The sequence below is a fragment of the Brachionichthys hirsutus genome, chromosome 6 (assembly GCF_040956055.1).
Source record: "Brachionichthys hirsutus isolate HB-005 chromosome 6, CSIRO-AGI_Bhir_v1, whole genome shotgun sequence".
Classification (NCBI taxonomy): domain Eukaryota; kingdom Metazoa; phylum Chordata; class Actinopteri; order Lophiiformes; family Brachionichthyidae; genus Brachionichthys; species Brachionichthys hirsutus.
In genome coordinates, this window is record NC_090902.1 from 7,575,432 (window position 1) to 7,591,862 (window position 16,431).

Consider the following 16,431-nt stretch of genomic DNA (forward strand, 5'->3'; position numbering starts at 1 on the left):
TTATCTCTATGTGTTAATGGTTTTTGTTAAATTGTTCTCACACAGATTTACAGTTAAATGTCAGTGATGGTTCAGATATAATGTGTGCTATTGCAGTGTTAAATCGGCAACATAGACAATTGTATAAAATATTACATTTTATATAGGTCAGCGTGATGATGTATCTCGATTATGACTTTTTTTATTTTTTACAAACTCACCCACAGGGATACGATAAATCTACTTAGCTACTCTATTAAATTAGATATAGGAAGCTTCCATTCACAAGGGACTGCATGTCTGGACCATCTGCAACCAAAGCTTTCAACAGGGACAAATAGGACATCAGTGCTGGATGGGTCATTCTCATTTGCATTATTGATGAGTTTAAAAGGACCTGCAAAATACGAACATTATGCTAAAACAAAATTTTAATTTGCTTCATAATATACACTATTTTACATTTTTATATTTGTTACAGAATTTAGAAAAGAATGCACTCAAAGATATAATCGCAACAGAAATCTGGATTTTACTCATCTCAATCTGTAAACCTGTTAACAATCCATTAGATAATTTAATAATGCATTTATTGAATGAGAGGAAATGAGCTCCATTACACAACAGTTAAATCAAGACATTCAATTCACATGTTTTATGAAAGAAAACTTTATTGGTGATTTATAAAGAAAACACATTACAACTGTTTCTGTTTACTTAAAATAAAAACAAAGTCAGAAAATAAATGAAATTCACTACTTCACTGTTACAGCTGATGAGCGAGCATACTAAAAAAGGATTTACAACATATCTGGGCCAGTCCGTTTAGGACAGCACATCGCCACCATTGTTCACCACCATACACTGGGAAAGAATGACATTATGAATGTTCACTAAACACAAGTATACACTACATATAGGATGTTTTATACACTGGATTTTTTTTCAGTTATTTTGTCATTTTTAGAGTGAAAAGGAAGTGATATCTCACCATAGGATCATACATATTTCAGTTACAATATTACAGTGTTAGTTAGATCAACATGTTAAAGCTGGACACAGATATTTGTTATTTTTTGTCTGCTTTTTTTCAATGCAAAAAATCATACCCGTTAAAAGGAAAATAGTAAAACCTGCATTGAAAGGTATCACACTATATAGCATTTACAAATATCTTAACTGGTTTAGTGGATGCCATACAATGTGAAGTGTGAAGATTGAAGTACATAGATGTTTGGCAGACAGAATTACAGAGAAATATCTCCTGTGTAAGTAATGAAGAAAAATGATAATAGAAAATAATAAAATCATAGCCATCTATCTATTTATATATATAATTCTCTATATAGTATGAGTTTCCTTAGAGCAGTACATGCAGCAGCCACTTACTGGACTGACATCATACTGAGTTGCAAACCTTTGGGGACGTGGCAACAAGATACAGGCAAGGGAGGGAAAACAACAAAAGCAGGTATTGAGGGATGTTTGCACCCTGTTTTAAGAACATTTTAAGAGAGGACTGGTGGGATGCAGCTGCAAGTTGGGGATCTAAAGATGACCATATTTTTTTTTTTAACAACTTCAATTAATAGCATAGACATAATATGATGAAGTGCATGAAAAGCCTACACTTGCAATGTACCTGAAGGACCTAAAAGCTAAATCTATAACTGAAGGATCATTAGCAATTATGTTTGTGTAGATGGAGGAGGGGCAATCCATGGCTCCTCTTTTAATTCTAGTCCTCCATTCTTGTATTGTGCCTCATCCCACCTGGTCCCCTCACATCAGTGGCATCAAACACAAAAATAAACAGTGTACAGAGCAGTTAAAAGCAGTAAAGCTTTGTGCACATAGAGAGACATCTGATAAAGGTTCAGGCATTGACCCCAGACTGAGCTTCCCCTGGTCTCATCCACATTACTCCATGCTGTTCCTAGCACACCACAATGTTCAGAGTAGACCAGTCCCAGGATCGATCCTGAGCGGGGGGTCAGTGTGGCGGTTAGGTGCAGTGTCTGAGGGTAAATAGGGGTGGGCATGACACACAAAAAGAAGTTAAAGCTATGAGGAAGAAATGAGAAAAAAAAGCCACAGTATGTAACATTAAATCTCTTTAGAGAATGAATCAAAACAGAACTTCATAATGACATGAAGAGGCAGTCATGTGGGTGGGTGACCATGGAGGAAAAAAAGGTGGTTAGGGGAGGAGAGGTCGGCTTGTGGCAGCTTGGGGCAAGTACAAGCGGGTGAGCAGTTGCAAACTCAAGGTAAGGACCGTTTGTGACTAAACATTCAAAGCGAAAAGCATTAAGCTTTTGCTGCAGCAAGGGGAGAAGAGATGGCGTTATACAAAATCTCAAGATTCTCCTCATATACTATAAGGTTTCATCAAAGTCCACGGACAGAAAGCAGAGTCACATGCCAGCTTGGCCGGACTATCCTGATCCCCAGGACAATGTGACATATCTTCTCATCCCTCCAACTTTCCAGCGTACGCTGCATTCCTCAGTTGGGGCTTTGGTTGGAGATGAAACGCTCTGTGTCCTTCAAATGCAGTGAGAAAATACAGAGTGATTGCAAATGATGCTTCCACCCTGAGAGAGTCAACATACACATGTGCACCACATCGGTGACTGTGCAGGGACAAAAGCCTTTAGTGTCTAGTTTTAAGCACATTTCGTTGATGTCCGTTGATCGTCTTCTTTTGATTTGCCTATCTGTCCCTAGGTCTCACGTGCTTTCCATTTCTACTTTGCCATGGGAAGTGTATGTATGCATATGAAATATGTGCGCATGCTTGTCTGTGCATGTAGTTGTTGTTGATATGAGGAAAGAGTCTCTGTAATTACCAGAGTTTTCTGAAGCAGTGTCATGTTAGCCATAGTATCAGCGACTCCCTCCCTATGCTATTTACAATTAATGTGTGTCCAGCTGACGTGCATCTGTCTCCGTCTTTGCTGCCTTTCTTCTTTCCCAAAGCTGGCACAGACCATTTTCTAGTTCTTGTACAAAGTAGTTTTCTTCTCTCAGAGAACATCGTAGTCGGGGACGGTGTAAGACAGAGGTGCCAACAAGCCCAGTCGGTTGAAGGAGGAAAAAATAAAAAATAAGACAAGGGCAAAGAGGGCTATTTTTCTTTTTTGAGAGTGTTGACTAACATGAGCAGACTCATGGCTTAGAGGCACGGTGGGGCGAGGAGATGAATAAATTGTTTGTCAAGACAAAAATAAATAATTTACCTCAGAATGGTTCTGAAGTTAAAAAAGAAACTTGATAAAATGTCAAGTTCACTTCAGAAAGCATTTTAAAATGTTGCCAGTGGAAACAGGCAAGGAATTTGGGAAAACAATATGTAATAGCTTTCATGTTTTCATTTTGCTCCATGGACTTTGGTTGGTACCTCTGTTTTCTTTTCTCCCTCTCTGTTCCTCTACTCATCTCCATCATCCTTCCCTTTATCCTTCTTGTCCTTCTTGTCCTTCTTCTTCTTCTTTTTCTTCTTTGCCTCCTCTTTCTTCCCAAATGTGATGAAATCACTCTTGTCATCCTCTCCTCCCTGGTTTTGTCTGATGGATATTATGGCGGGGGAGCCAGGGATGATGAATGCTTCTGGGGGAACCTCACCAGGTTTCAGGTGCTGTGGGGGTGCACCAGGACCGCCGGGACCGTAACGAAAGTGCCAGCTGTTGCTGTCTACACCTGCACCCATTGGAGGGGACACCTCTCCTCCCTCAGCATCTGAAATGAACACAAAGAGATTGGGGTTGGCTCGTTATTTGATATTTATGTGTTATTAACATATTTGGTAATTATAGAGATATCTTAAATACATAAAACATTAGGTTTGTATGCGTTATATTCATCATAAACTGAATGCAAAAGCAAACACACTAAGATTTATGAATCCCTTTGCCTCTCATCTGATGCATTCTGCAAAATGTTTGTTATGTAAGAAAGATATAATCATTGCAAAAATAATTAAGTGTGGATATTGGAATGATATACTCTAATTTAAATTTGAACTTGGAGTTTGCTGAGCTGCTGTTTTACAAGTTGGGCCACAAGCATAAACAGTGATATAAAGGACAACATAAGAAAAGTGGACACAGAACAAGTTCATCTTAATGTAGTAATGATAGTAACAAACAAACTTACATTGTAAATGAAATATCTTTGGTTTTTGGACTGTTATTAAAAAATAAATAAATAATGAATTTAAAAACGCTACTCTGGGATTTGAGAACTTGTGAGCGCTTTTCACAATTTAAAAATTACGAACAATTTGACCTGAAATGTCCTTATTTTCGCCGACTGACAACACAGCTGCAAGAGCTACGGAGAGAAGACATAATTTGACATAGAGATTCAGAAGATTTGAACAGGACAGACTCGATCCAGTCACTGCATCCTCCACATGTAGACCCAGAGACAGCAAGAGTCACATTGAATAACAAGACAAGAGTCTCCTCACAGCTGATAAGCCCTCCTCTGACTTCCCAAGCAGAAACATAACCCTAATTCTATGATCTTAAAAGGAAGGCATAAACAAGACAATGAGCGGAGAGTACAGGTATAGAACGAAAAATGGAGACTAAGCCAGTACAGTCAATCTTTAGAGAGATAGATATAAACTTTATTTATCCTGAAGGAAATTTTGTAAATGTTTCAAGTGCCTCAAGTCTCTTAGACATTACCCGTCAATGCACGATACAATGCAGAACCTTAATGAGACACAAGTGTGCATTTAAAATGTTTCATCCATTAAAAAAATACTACACCACAGAGAGTGATGAGTCATACTGCGAGTAGACAGAGAGCATGCAGTAAAGAAGGGCGAGGTAGAGCTCCCGAAATGGTCCATTAAAAGGAAAATACAAACCATGGAGGCTGGCAGACAACATCAAAGTCTGATGTAACTAAAAAGCTCCCATCATAATATTCTATATAGTGCACTTTTGTGTAGTAAAAAAAGAAAACATAATATAATCCATTAACTGTCTCAAAAATAGAGAAATGTGCAAGTTCTAACAACATATGGAATTTGTACATAAAGGACAACCTTGAGAATATGAGCTACAAATGCATTCCCTCTCTGTTTAGCCCATTTTCCACTCACGTCTGTGTCTCTTCCATCGTTATCACCACACCCACTGATCTCCTCAAGCCAGTCCGGTTTGCCACTGCTTGCTGTCGGCATTACCCTCTCTATTATTCCCTGACCTTTGAACTGATCTCATCTTAATTGTGCCCATAACCGTTCATGGTTCCATTAACATGATTGGGTCCTTCACTGATAATGACCAGGCATGTTAGAGTTGAGGATGGTTCATTTGCTTTATAGTAATATCAGTTATCCTCAACTCTAACTCCCCCCATGCGTCTGTTACTTACATAGTTTTAAACCCCCAGTATTTGACAAGAGTGACCTGAGCAACTCCAACCTATCATTTTGAGATATACAGACTGTCCCTTTCTCACCATCTCCCTCCCTTTTCATCTCTGGAGTCTTCTGTCCACATTTTCAGCATGTTGATTCCATTTGACTCCTCTGTGCTGAACAAGGATTTCACAGCCTCTTAAATCACCCAAGTTTAATTTTGCCACATCTACTTTATTCACCATCAGCCTGTTGGGCAGAAGCGCAGTGGAGTGCAATGCAGTGTTACATAATAAGTCAAGGAGAAGGAGGAGGAGGAGGAGAAGGAGGGGAAAGATGAGGGGCCAGAATGTTCAAAAATCCAGAAATGAAATGCACCACTCACCACCGAAACGGTGGGGGGGAAGACTAAAATTGAATAAAAGATCCTGAAGGTGTGACTCGGGTTTTTCCACATTGCAGTGGGAGGCCAACAGTCAGCCTGGAAACACACTTCTTAAAATATAGCACATATGTGTGCTATCTTTTATGTTTTTGTGAGAGCTGAAAAACGTTTTAAAGAGTCAGTGAGCTCAGGATGGGAGAAATTATAATAATAAAGGCAAGAAAAAAGCTGAGAATAGGAAGCAGAAGGGGCAGTGGCTTTCAGAAACAGTCAGTCCCTGTCAACTTCCAGGCTTTTCTACATTGTCTTTGTGATTGTGCAGTTTTGAAAGAAGATAATGATTCAAACTGCTTGTTTTATTTCTTTGTTAATTGCATCTTTGTTATTTCATTCATCACATAGAGAAATTGCTCAAAATGTGCATCTAAAACCTTTTCCTATTGTGCGTGATGATGCAAACACATCTAAACAATGAGGCTCTGCTGCTAAATGCTACATAGCTTTAAGGGTTCACAGTTAGAGCATTAGATGATAAAAAAAAACAGAGAAAAGACATATTCCTCCAACATATGCTACATTGCTCACCTTTATCCAACATTTTTCCACATATCCTCGGATCTATTTTATATTCCACCTCTGCCTTACCCCTCCACCCCTGTGAATGTTTAATTCACTCTGTCCTCCATCCTGCTCGCTCCTCCATTTTGCACTACTCTACTCACTATCAGTTCCTCCTTCCATAGTCTGTCACCACTTGGGCTCATGTACATGTCAGTTAACCTATCCCTTTGTCTTGTCCTTCAGCTCCCCATGCCACAGTCACCCTCCCCGGATCCCCCCCCTTCACCACACCATATGTTTGCACTACTCTCAGAGCACCACCCTTTTCCTCTCCCCTGCCGATATTAGGGGCCATGAATGGTTACCATGGAAACTGCATCCTCCTGTGAGCCAGTAGGACGTTAGTAGAGGCATGGTGACAGTGCTTGTGTTGAACGAGAATAATGCTGCAAGCACTCTCCTACTTTCTCTCTCTCTCTCCATCTCGTCTAACCAATCTACCCTAGCAACAGCAACCTAATCCGGCTTCCTCTAGTTCATTTTCTCCAGTCAGTCACTCTGATACACTCCCTCCCTAACAACCTTTGTGTTTTTACATTCTCATCCACCTTTAACATTTAATGCATTCACTCATCTTTTTTGCATTCCCTCACTTTTCAACCAGTCCAGCCCATTCCTGCCTGTGTCTGTCCAGTTATCCAGGGGACGTGGTTGCAGAGGGAGTATAAAAAACAACAACGACAGAGGGAGAGTGTTAGACAGCAAGCACAACCCTGATTTCATTAATATGGGTCTGTTAATCTGGGCGTGGGCTGTGCTCCATCTGTCGCAGCAGGAGCGGCACACAAAGCAGGCAGCCAAAGCACACTTTGAAATGCACACAGGACACAGATACACAAACTGATACCAAAACACAAATTCAAATGATTCATATCCAAAGGGAAGACATTGGGGCATAGTCAGCTATACATCTATGTGGCTCACATTGAAGAATAAAATAGACTGAGGCCAAACAAGAAATATTGAGAAAATTCACTTATCAAAAGCTGCGATATTCCCCCGTTCCCCACTTAAGGGCCACAGCCTGTCTGACAAACAAGACAACATACCGTACTTATACTTAGCACAGATGGTGGCTCATAGTGATGAGGCTGACCACACCGCATTAACATCTCTTATTTCTGAGACGTGAATCTTGAAGGCTAGAGCACAAATCTCTCTCATTCTCATCCCGCTGCAAATTGACCTGCCGAAACAAATACCCTGACAATCTTTAACCACAATTATCCTTAATACAATCCTGAAATGTGACCTGAAGCCATAATTTCCACTGTTAACCTGATATACGAGAAGGCACAGCATAAATCCTTAAGCACTGCAAGATTAGCATTCATACACAGTGTGTTGCTATTGAACTGCCACAGCTTAATTCGGCACCTTAAATCCTTGCAGGTTGATCTTTTCACCACTGACCCACCCTATACGTCACAACTATCTGTTCTCTTCTCTCACTTATTTGTCCATCTTCCATTCTCTTGCTCTCATTTTGTTTGAAGCTTGTAGACTGCATGTCCTCAGCCAAAGCAATACATTGATGGGAGAGAGGAGTGGAGGAGTGTTTGTCTGCATGAAGTTTATCTACCTGTCCAGTTTTCTGTCTTCCTTCTATAAAAGACATTGCGCCAAGCCATTTCTACAGCCTTAATTATAACAAATCAGCGCTCTAGGAAGGCTTAATTATACGGTGATTCATGCTCCAGTCCTCTGAATAATATTTGTCGTAGCTTACTGCTCTCCTCCATTTTTCATCTTCTTGGTGTGTTTCACTCGTAATTCTTTTTGACCCCTATTGTCATTATGAGGAAAGTCAAAAGTTGATAACTGAATTTTCCTCAGAGCACGAATGTCTCTGACACTTCATCGCAGTACACGTTTGAGCCTAAATCATGGTTAGACGGGGACTATAGCATCATATGCGATCATATTTCAAAGTCCAAAAACTGTCATCTAACATCGGGTACGCTGTCATTTAGATTTCTCTCATGCTCTAATATTCCTGTCCTGAGTCATCTTTGACTGTTTTCTAATGAGCTCTTTTTTTTTTTTATTGTTATTTTGCATTAATTGAGTAATTTAATATTGGTTTTATTTTTAGTTTTATTTGTATTTTTAAATGTCGATGATAAGGACTTTCAACAGAAACAAGACCGCAAGGGCTTTTTTGAAATGCTCCTCTTAGACAGGATGTTTGACTGTATTTGTACTGTAATACATGCTACTGTGTGACTGTACTTGTACTCCAACATTTTATCTAATAAATATATTCTTCATCATCATGTATGCAAAGCAGGTCACTCGCTCGACTTAAAATAATTTTAACTGTGCATAACCCACTTTTTCAGTGAGACGTGATTTGTTTAAGTAAGTGATTCATGAAACATTCTTACCGGCAGCGCTGGATGCAGTAGGCCAGTTTTGAACCAGGACTCCTTGAGCTCCCTGCATCACTGATGATTCCTCCATGTGCACTGAGCTAGAACAAAAAAAAACATGCCTATATTACAAACTGGAAAGATCTTCTCCCACAGACCTACTTACTAAGTAATGGTAAATTAAACACCATCCATACACAAAGTAATACTTTGTTATACTCAATGTTATGACTGTTTCACATAATCAAACTATCCCATATATTGCTTTTCCATCTCCATGCTCTCGACATGTCAAAATGCTGAAAAATCAAACTCCCTTTTGTGTGGAGTTTGATTTGAGCTGTAGCAAATATAATCCGAGAAAAATGCAATGTTCTGATGAGGATTACAGTATTTTGCCATGCTCTGGATTATGGATTACAGATGGTCGTTTTTAGATTTTCACACTAATAATGTGGGACCTCACTACTGCCCTAATAAAACAGCAACACCACTAAAAAAAAAAGGGGGGGGGGGGGGAACCAATTATAACCACTACACTACCAACTGCCAATCATTTCTTTTTTTAAAGGGAAACAGTATATTTTCTCATGCTGATGATGACATTTTAGCCATACAGATCCAAATCTAAGAATAATTATTAAGGGTCAAAGCTTTTAGATATGATCAGAGCAAAAGCAAAATGTCTAAACGTTTTGTTTTACCAAAATTTCTCCACTTCCAAGTAATAAAAATAAATTAAACAATAGGGATATGCTTACCTCTGCATCACTCCTCCAGCTCTCAGGGAGGTTGAATATCTCCAATCTCCACTCGGCCCTTTAGGCTGCAAAACAGAGTGAGGCAAATTCAGTATTTAGTGAAGGCTGAAACCAATAGAATCTCATTAATAAGTCACGACAAGAACTGCTAATGTATGCCTGTCTCACACATACACACGAAAACACACTCAGGCACACATACACACACACAATCATAGCAGTGACATCTTGGGTCTCCAAAGCCCCTCAATGGGAGCCATATGAGGAATTAAAGCACAAGATGCACTCAACCACACCTATTAAAACACCTTCTTCTCATCCTCCACATCCCCACGTCCATACATGTACTTTAACAAAACAGTCTCAGAGAGATTTTTGGGAGGGCTGAAGTCAAACTACTACCTAATCTAAAACCGGACACATTAAAATAGAGGGAAGAAAATGGACAACGCATCACAACAACTGGCATATTGTCAGACTTCACCGTCTTTGCTTCTTGTAAATCCTGTACACAAATATGCACGATGCATACAACTTTACAAAATGTTCCGAAATGAAAATCATAATTCAAATATTTGACATTCAGAGAAATTAGATGTAAAACTGAGTGTATAACTAATATGAGGCTATATTTGTTTCTAATACCAACCTGAAGAACTATACCAATCAAAACCAGAACCATACATTTCTCCTGCTCAGCCATGCAGTTAATACAAGATCAATATATAATCCAATTTCCTTTCATACATGAGAGATGCTCACTTGCTGCTCAAACTGCATTGACCTCTATGAGGCTGCAGTAAACATCCATCACTTTCTAAATCCAATATGTAGTCATAATAAGAAAAGCCTGCTTATTCCTCCTGCAGTCAATCAAACAGAGCTGAATGTGGAGATACAGAATGTTGCAGCATCAGAGACACGTCTTCCTCGACAATGAGGGTGTACTTGATTATTAGAAGACAATCGCACAGCAAACAGTCAATGTCTTGATCCATGGTTTAGATTCATATTGTGATGAAGGCATTGGTACACAACTAAAAACACAATTTTCTAAAAGCATTTTCTCTAATTTTACCTTTCACACACACAATAAAGAGAAAGAAGAAGACAAACAAAACCGGACTGTCCACAAATGACACAAAATGCCTCTAAATGTCTGCCCTGTTGTGGTGTGCCAGTGACTAAATAGAGCAGCCATTCTCAGCTTACTGGGAGAAATAAAATAAAAAATCACACACACACACACAAACAAACGGATCTGAAACCTAAGCATGTTTGTAGTCTGATATATTGTAAAGAAAATATGTGCATGCAAAGCCAGATTCAGCTGTGATCACACAGTAAAGGTTGACAAATAGGTTGTGAGGGAAATGAATCGTATTGCATGCATGCATTGTATTTTGTCATTAGAAGGGCGTAAATGTCATTAGGCAGAGACAGAAAAATGAATTATGTTGAATATATTCAATTCCTGGCCTTTTACAATGGATTGGTTAATAAAGGCTTCCTGTTTCTGCATTCAAACCTTTTCTCGCCCTATTCTCCATTCTTCCCCCTCCCTCTAACTAAAAAATCCTAGCATGGATACAGAGCTCACACCTCTGCCATCAACACTCGGTCCAATCACCTTTCATCCCCCGCCTCATGTTTGCAGAACAAGCCAATCCACGCACAATACTGATAAAAACATTGCTGCCTGTTAATTATGAAGCAAGAACAAACAGTACTGTGATTTAACAAGGAACGTGTCAAGTATGAACAGAAAACACCTTAATTTCTCTTATCTTCTTAGATAGGATTTTTCTTGCTGCAGACACACCCAGAGAAGGTTTGAGGCAGACACTGGGATAATGTTTGTTTTATCCTAATAGTACTGTTTGTTCTGCTACATGTTAAAAATAAAAATCAGTGTCACTTACGCTTGTGAAAAAAACATGAAACCATGTTAAGCAGCTCTAATGTATGTTAAACTCCAAATCCCTGTTGCATTTACCAATTCTACAACTCTGGCTTACTGCTCAGTACCAGAGATGTACGTGATCAGAAGTGGAATAGGATATTTTGGTGCAGTGGGACTGGTGGCCCTTGTCGCTGACAAAGTCTGCACTATTTCCCTAGATGACCACTGTATGCCCTCTGGGCCATCTGGTCTTGATTATTGTGGCACACAGCCCATATCTGACAAATGACACTGGCTGTCTAAAATCACTGTTGCACATTGATTTGAAATATATGGTTTTGGTTTGAAAAGATTGAGGACATAGACATAGAGCTACAGCACTGAACTCACACATCCAGGAAATCATTGTGAGACCACCGGCCCAATCAGACACCCAATTCAAAGTAACCCACAGTTAGGTTTGCCAACATGAGACACAAATGTCCAGATAAATCAACTGCAGCAATCGCTACAGGTAATACAAGGAATATATACAGTATATTAAGTATCTGATATATGTTCACATGGCACAAAAAACAGTCTATCTGAAAATAGCAGAACAAATAATAATAATTATAACACGTCAAACACAAGAACAGATGAAATGTTTCTGCAGTTTCAGAGTCATAAATATCAACTGTAATCCTACATTTAGAAAACCACCCTAGAGCAAAATCCCGACCATAGATGCCAGCTGTGCCTTGTGCATCATTTCCAGTTATGATGCAACCTAAAATAGTAAACACATTGACAAGACCAGACACACACCTGAATGGTAGTTGCATCTGGCATACTGAGACGACGTACAAATATCTGGCTCTGTCCACTGTGACAGGTGACGTAGCCTGAGCCCCAGGTGCCACTGTGCGGCCGTCCGGTGTTGTAGAACATAAAAGTATCGCTTCCCGATGTCGCCGTCAGGCAAGTCTTGTAACAGTACGTTTTGGTCAAAGACCCATTTCCCCGGACTTCAATATAATGTGGCTCCACTTTGAGGTCACGCCGCATGGCCACATTATTGTTTGGTTGGCCTCCACCTCCTGCACTTGCAGCTCTTCCTCCGCCTCCACCACCTGCTGAGGTGCCCCCTTCTGTAGCACTCTTCTTGGATACACAACATGGGGAGCATGAGCCGGGATGTGTGCAATAATCATGGCAACGCACAATAGCCAGCACAAAGACGGTCACCAGAAACACAAAGGTTGTAGCACACAGGGCAATGATGAGGTAGATAGTGACATTGGAAAACATTAGGGGGCTGTTGGGCCTTATGATCCGCTTGGGATCAGGGCTGAACTTTGGCGGCAACTCCATAACATGCACATGGATGGTGGCTGTAGCCGAGAGAGGAGGGAAACCGTTATCCCGCACCAGCACTGTCAAAGTAAAGGAGGTCGTGTTGTCCTCAATGACACGCCTTGTGGTGCGGATCTCGCCCGTGTACTCATGCACCTTAAAGAGGTCAAGGTCTGATTCGGTCTGCTCCAGGGAATAGAGCAACCAAGCATTGTGGCCAGCATCACCATCCCACGCCGTCACTTTGCTAACCAACACTCCTGCTTCAGTATTTTTCGATAGTGTCTCTGTAGTGCGGCTCCCGTTGGCATGTGGGTGGACTATCCTGGGAACATGATCATTCTGATCCATAATATAAACATACACTGTGGCAACACGGCTGAGTGGAGGCACACCGTTGTCCTGGGCTTCAACCTGAAAGTGAAACTCTCTGAGCTTCTCAAAGTCAAAGGCTTGCAGGGCGTAGGCCTCACCTGTACTAGGTTTGATGCTGACGTAGCTGGCTACTGGGATGCCGTGGTTGTTGTCATTGAGGACAGTGTAGGTGATGCGTGCATTCTCTGCTGCATCAGCATCCGTGGCCTTGACGATACACAGTGGTGCACTGGGAGCATTGTTTTCAGCAATGTACACAGTATAGGATGTCTGTTCAAAGCGAGGTGGGTTATCATTCACGTCTGCAACATCCACCTTAAAGGTCATTTGAGATGACATGGGTGAGGTGCCTCCATCCACAGCATTGACAGTGACATTGTAAGATGAAATGGACTCCCGGTCCAGGAAAGCAGATGTCACAATGGTATAGTGGTTCCGGAAGGATGTGATCTTAAAAGGTAATTTCGGGATGATGTCTAGAGTAACTTGTTTATTTGGTCCAGAGTCACGGTCATTCACACTGATTAATGCTACAACCGTGTCAGCCCGGGCATCCTCCCGCACAGGACTTGAGAGTGAAGAGAGCACAATCTCTGGAATGTTGTCATTGACATCCAAAACCTCTACAAATACTTTGCAGTGGACTGCCACAGGTGCAGGGCCCTTGTCCATAGCCTGGATGTACATTTCATAGGAGTTTGTGTCCTCATAGTCTATATTATTCTTCACACGAATTTCCCCCGTCTCTGTGTCCATGGAAAACATATGTCTGACTCTCTCTGGCGTGTAACTACTGAAGGAGTAAAATACATCCCCGTTTGAGCCCTCATCTGGGTCTGTTGCGTCTAACTTGATAACAAGTGTGCCCTTTGGAGAGTTCTCGGTCAGTTTGACTTTGTACACTGGGCTGTCAAAGGCAGGCACGTTGTCATTGGCGTCAAGGATAAGTATGTTGACCTTGGCCGTGCCACTTCGCTGCGGGGTGCCTCCATCCATCGCTGTCAGGATTAGCTGATGAGAAGGCATCTGCTCTCGGTCAAAGGGCTTTTTCAGAATAAACTCGATGTGCTTATTATGGGGGAAAGGCTTAATAGACTCCAGGGTGATGTGGTCGTTAGGGCTGAGGAGGTACTGCTTCACGGAGTTGAAACCATCATCTGCATCCTGAGCTCCCCCGACGTGGAACCGCGACCCGGTGAGGGCGGACTCAGACACCTCGAGGTGATACTCTTCTCGGGGGAACTGTGGCGCGTTGTCGTTCACGTCCAAAATCTCCACCTCCACGTTGTGCACCTCCAGCGGGTTCTCCAACACCAGCTCCAGGTTGCGTGAACAGGTGCCACTGGATTCACAGAATGTCTCTCTGTCAATGCGGTCACTCACCACCAGCTTCCCGGTTTTGTGATTGATGGTGAAATATCTCCGGCCGCTGTCCGAAGTGAGTTTGATTCGTCGGGTGGAAAGTTTTCTCAGGTCCAAACCCAAATCTCGGACAATGTCACCGACAAAAGCTCCATTATCCAGTTCTTCCGGAATGGAGTATCGAACGTGTGCATTCGTAAGGCCACTGACGACAACAATAAACAGACAGAAGGAAAAACGCACGTTCACCTTTACGCTGCAACAGCATCGCGCCGTCACAGCCATCTCTGGCAGGCAAATTTTGTCGACGCCGGGTTTGAGAAATCTTTCCACCTTTTCGGCTTGCTGATTGTAGCCCTCCCACCTCATTCAATATGTGGAGGTTGACCACCGCATTCTCTCATGTGCCTGGATAAATTAAATATGCTCCCCGCGCATCCATGTTTTCCTTTGTCTGTACGGACGCTGTTTTTAAATTGATCTCTCATTTGAGCGACGCTGGCTTTCACTTATGCTGCCTGGTCGTCTCTCTATCTCTCTCCATCACGCCCTCTCTCTTTCTGCGATTGCAGATGGCGAAAGGGGAGGGGAGGGGAGGGGAGGAGAGGAGAGGGGAGGGGAGGGGGGGGAAGGAGAAGAGAGGAGAGGAGAAGAGAGGAGAGGGGAGGAGAGGGGAGGGGAGGGTGGGGGGCCACTCGATCAAACTGCGCTGGCTGCATTTCAGCACCTCCGATAGAATGATCGAGCACATTCTAATAAAAGAAAATAACACTTCGAAAGAGGAAAACACCAGCGATGTGTCTGCATACAGATCCGGATGCCGCACACGGAGCGGCCAGCGTCATCTGCACACCGAGTTCGTTTTAACACAATCGTTTTTCCTCTTTTTTTTTGTGAGCGCCACCGCCCTTTTCATAGTGCGCTGAAAGCTGATTTATGAATCTGCCTGGCCACTGCGTCTTCACTGATCACGTGGGAGTCCTGTATCAAAATCTAAACGATTTCAAGTATAACAGACTATATTTGTTTAAAAAAGACAATTTAAGTGAAGCAACTGTCGGTAATGTAAAGCATTAGTGCTTTTTTTTTTCATTACAGTCTTAGTTTGCATCACTGCAATGCAAATGTGACTACTAAAAAGAGTTGTGTGTCTGATGGGTTTGTCATATTTTCAATTACACTCACTTATTCGACCAGCAGAGACCGGTTGATAATTTATGCTAAAATGAATACAAATAAAAATAATAATCCTTCATAACAAAGCCGGAATTAGTGAGAGAGAGAGAGAGTCCTTTGCTGCACAAAAAAAAAAAACATTTTGTGTCATGATTACACAAACAAACTGGGACCGACATTGCAGAAAGGTTTGAAGATGTTAGGGCAGGTGTCAAATTGAATACCAAACTCAACATGCTGTGCTTCAATTGAAAAACGTACTATAAAAAAATAATGAATTGAATTCACTTAAAATCAGGCCAACATGAAAGACGGAAACACAAGTCTGTTGACAAGCTCATCAGAGCAGTGGCGATGCCATATGGGACACATAATCAAGTCAAGCTCAATTTCCCGAAGCCAACAATAATATAAATACTAATTATTCCCAGGAGAAATATAGCATACTATCATTAGCATTGCAATATATTCTCTAACCAGGTCAGGCTGCAGAAATCCTGAGCCTTCTTGTTTCAACCTCGCCACTGAATCAAGATTGTCCAACGCCCACAATGTCTTTTTTTTTACCCCTCTCCTTGCGCACTGCCACTCTCACCCACACCCAGTCAGCCCACGGCAATGACAGTGCTTGGCAGGCCGTGAGATGTGGAGAAGACAGTGACTCACTCGGATGCTGCTCATGAATGGCTAGATAAAGTGATTCTTCACACTCTGAGGTGACGAGGAGGAGGTGGTAAAATGTTAGAGTTAGAGAAGCAGCCAATTCTTGGTTGAAAGGACAC

General features: G+C 41.5%; 1 protein-coding gene across 1 annotated transcript; it reads right to left on the reverse strand.

The window, feature by feature from the left end:
* Positions 1–1,677: 1,677 nt before the first annotated feature.
* Positions 1,678–14,758, reverse strand: LOC137894591 (protocadherin alpha-C2-like). The gene is made up of 5 exons (XM_068740025.1): positions 12,209–14,758; positions 9,499–9,563; positions 8,753–8,838; positions 3,383–3,720; positions 1,678–1,997 (listed from the first exon to the last, which is right to left on the reverse strand). Exons 1-4 carry the CDS (start codon positions 14,756–14,758, stop codon positions 3,413–3,415), a joined length of 3,009 nt encoding a protein of 1,002 aa, XP_068596126.1. The 3' UTR covers positions 1,678–1,997; positions 3,383–3,412.
* Positions 14,759–16,431: the final 1,673 nt, after the last annotated feature.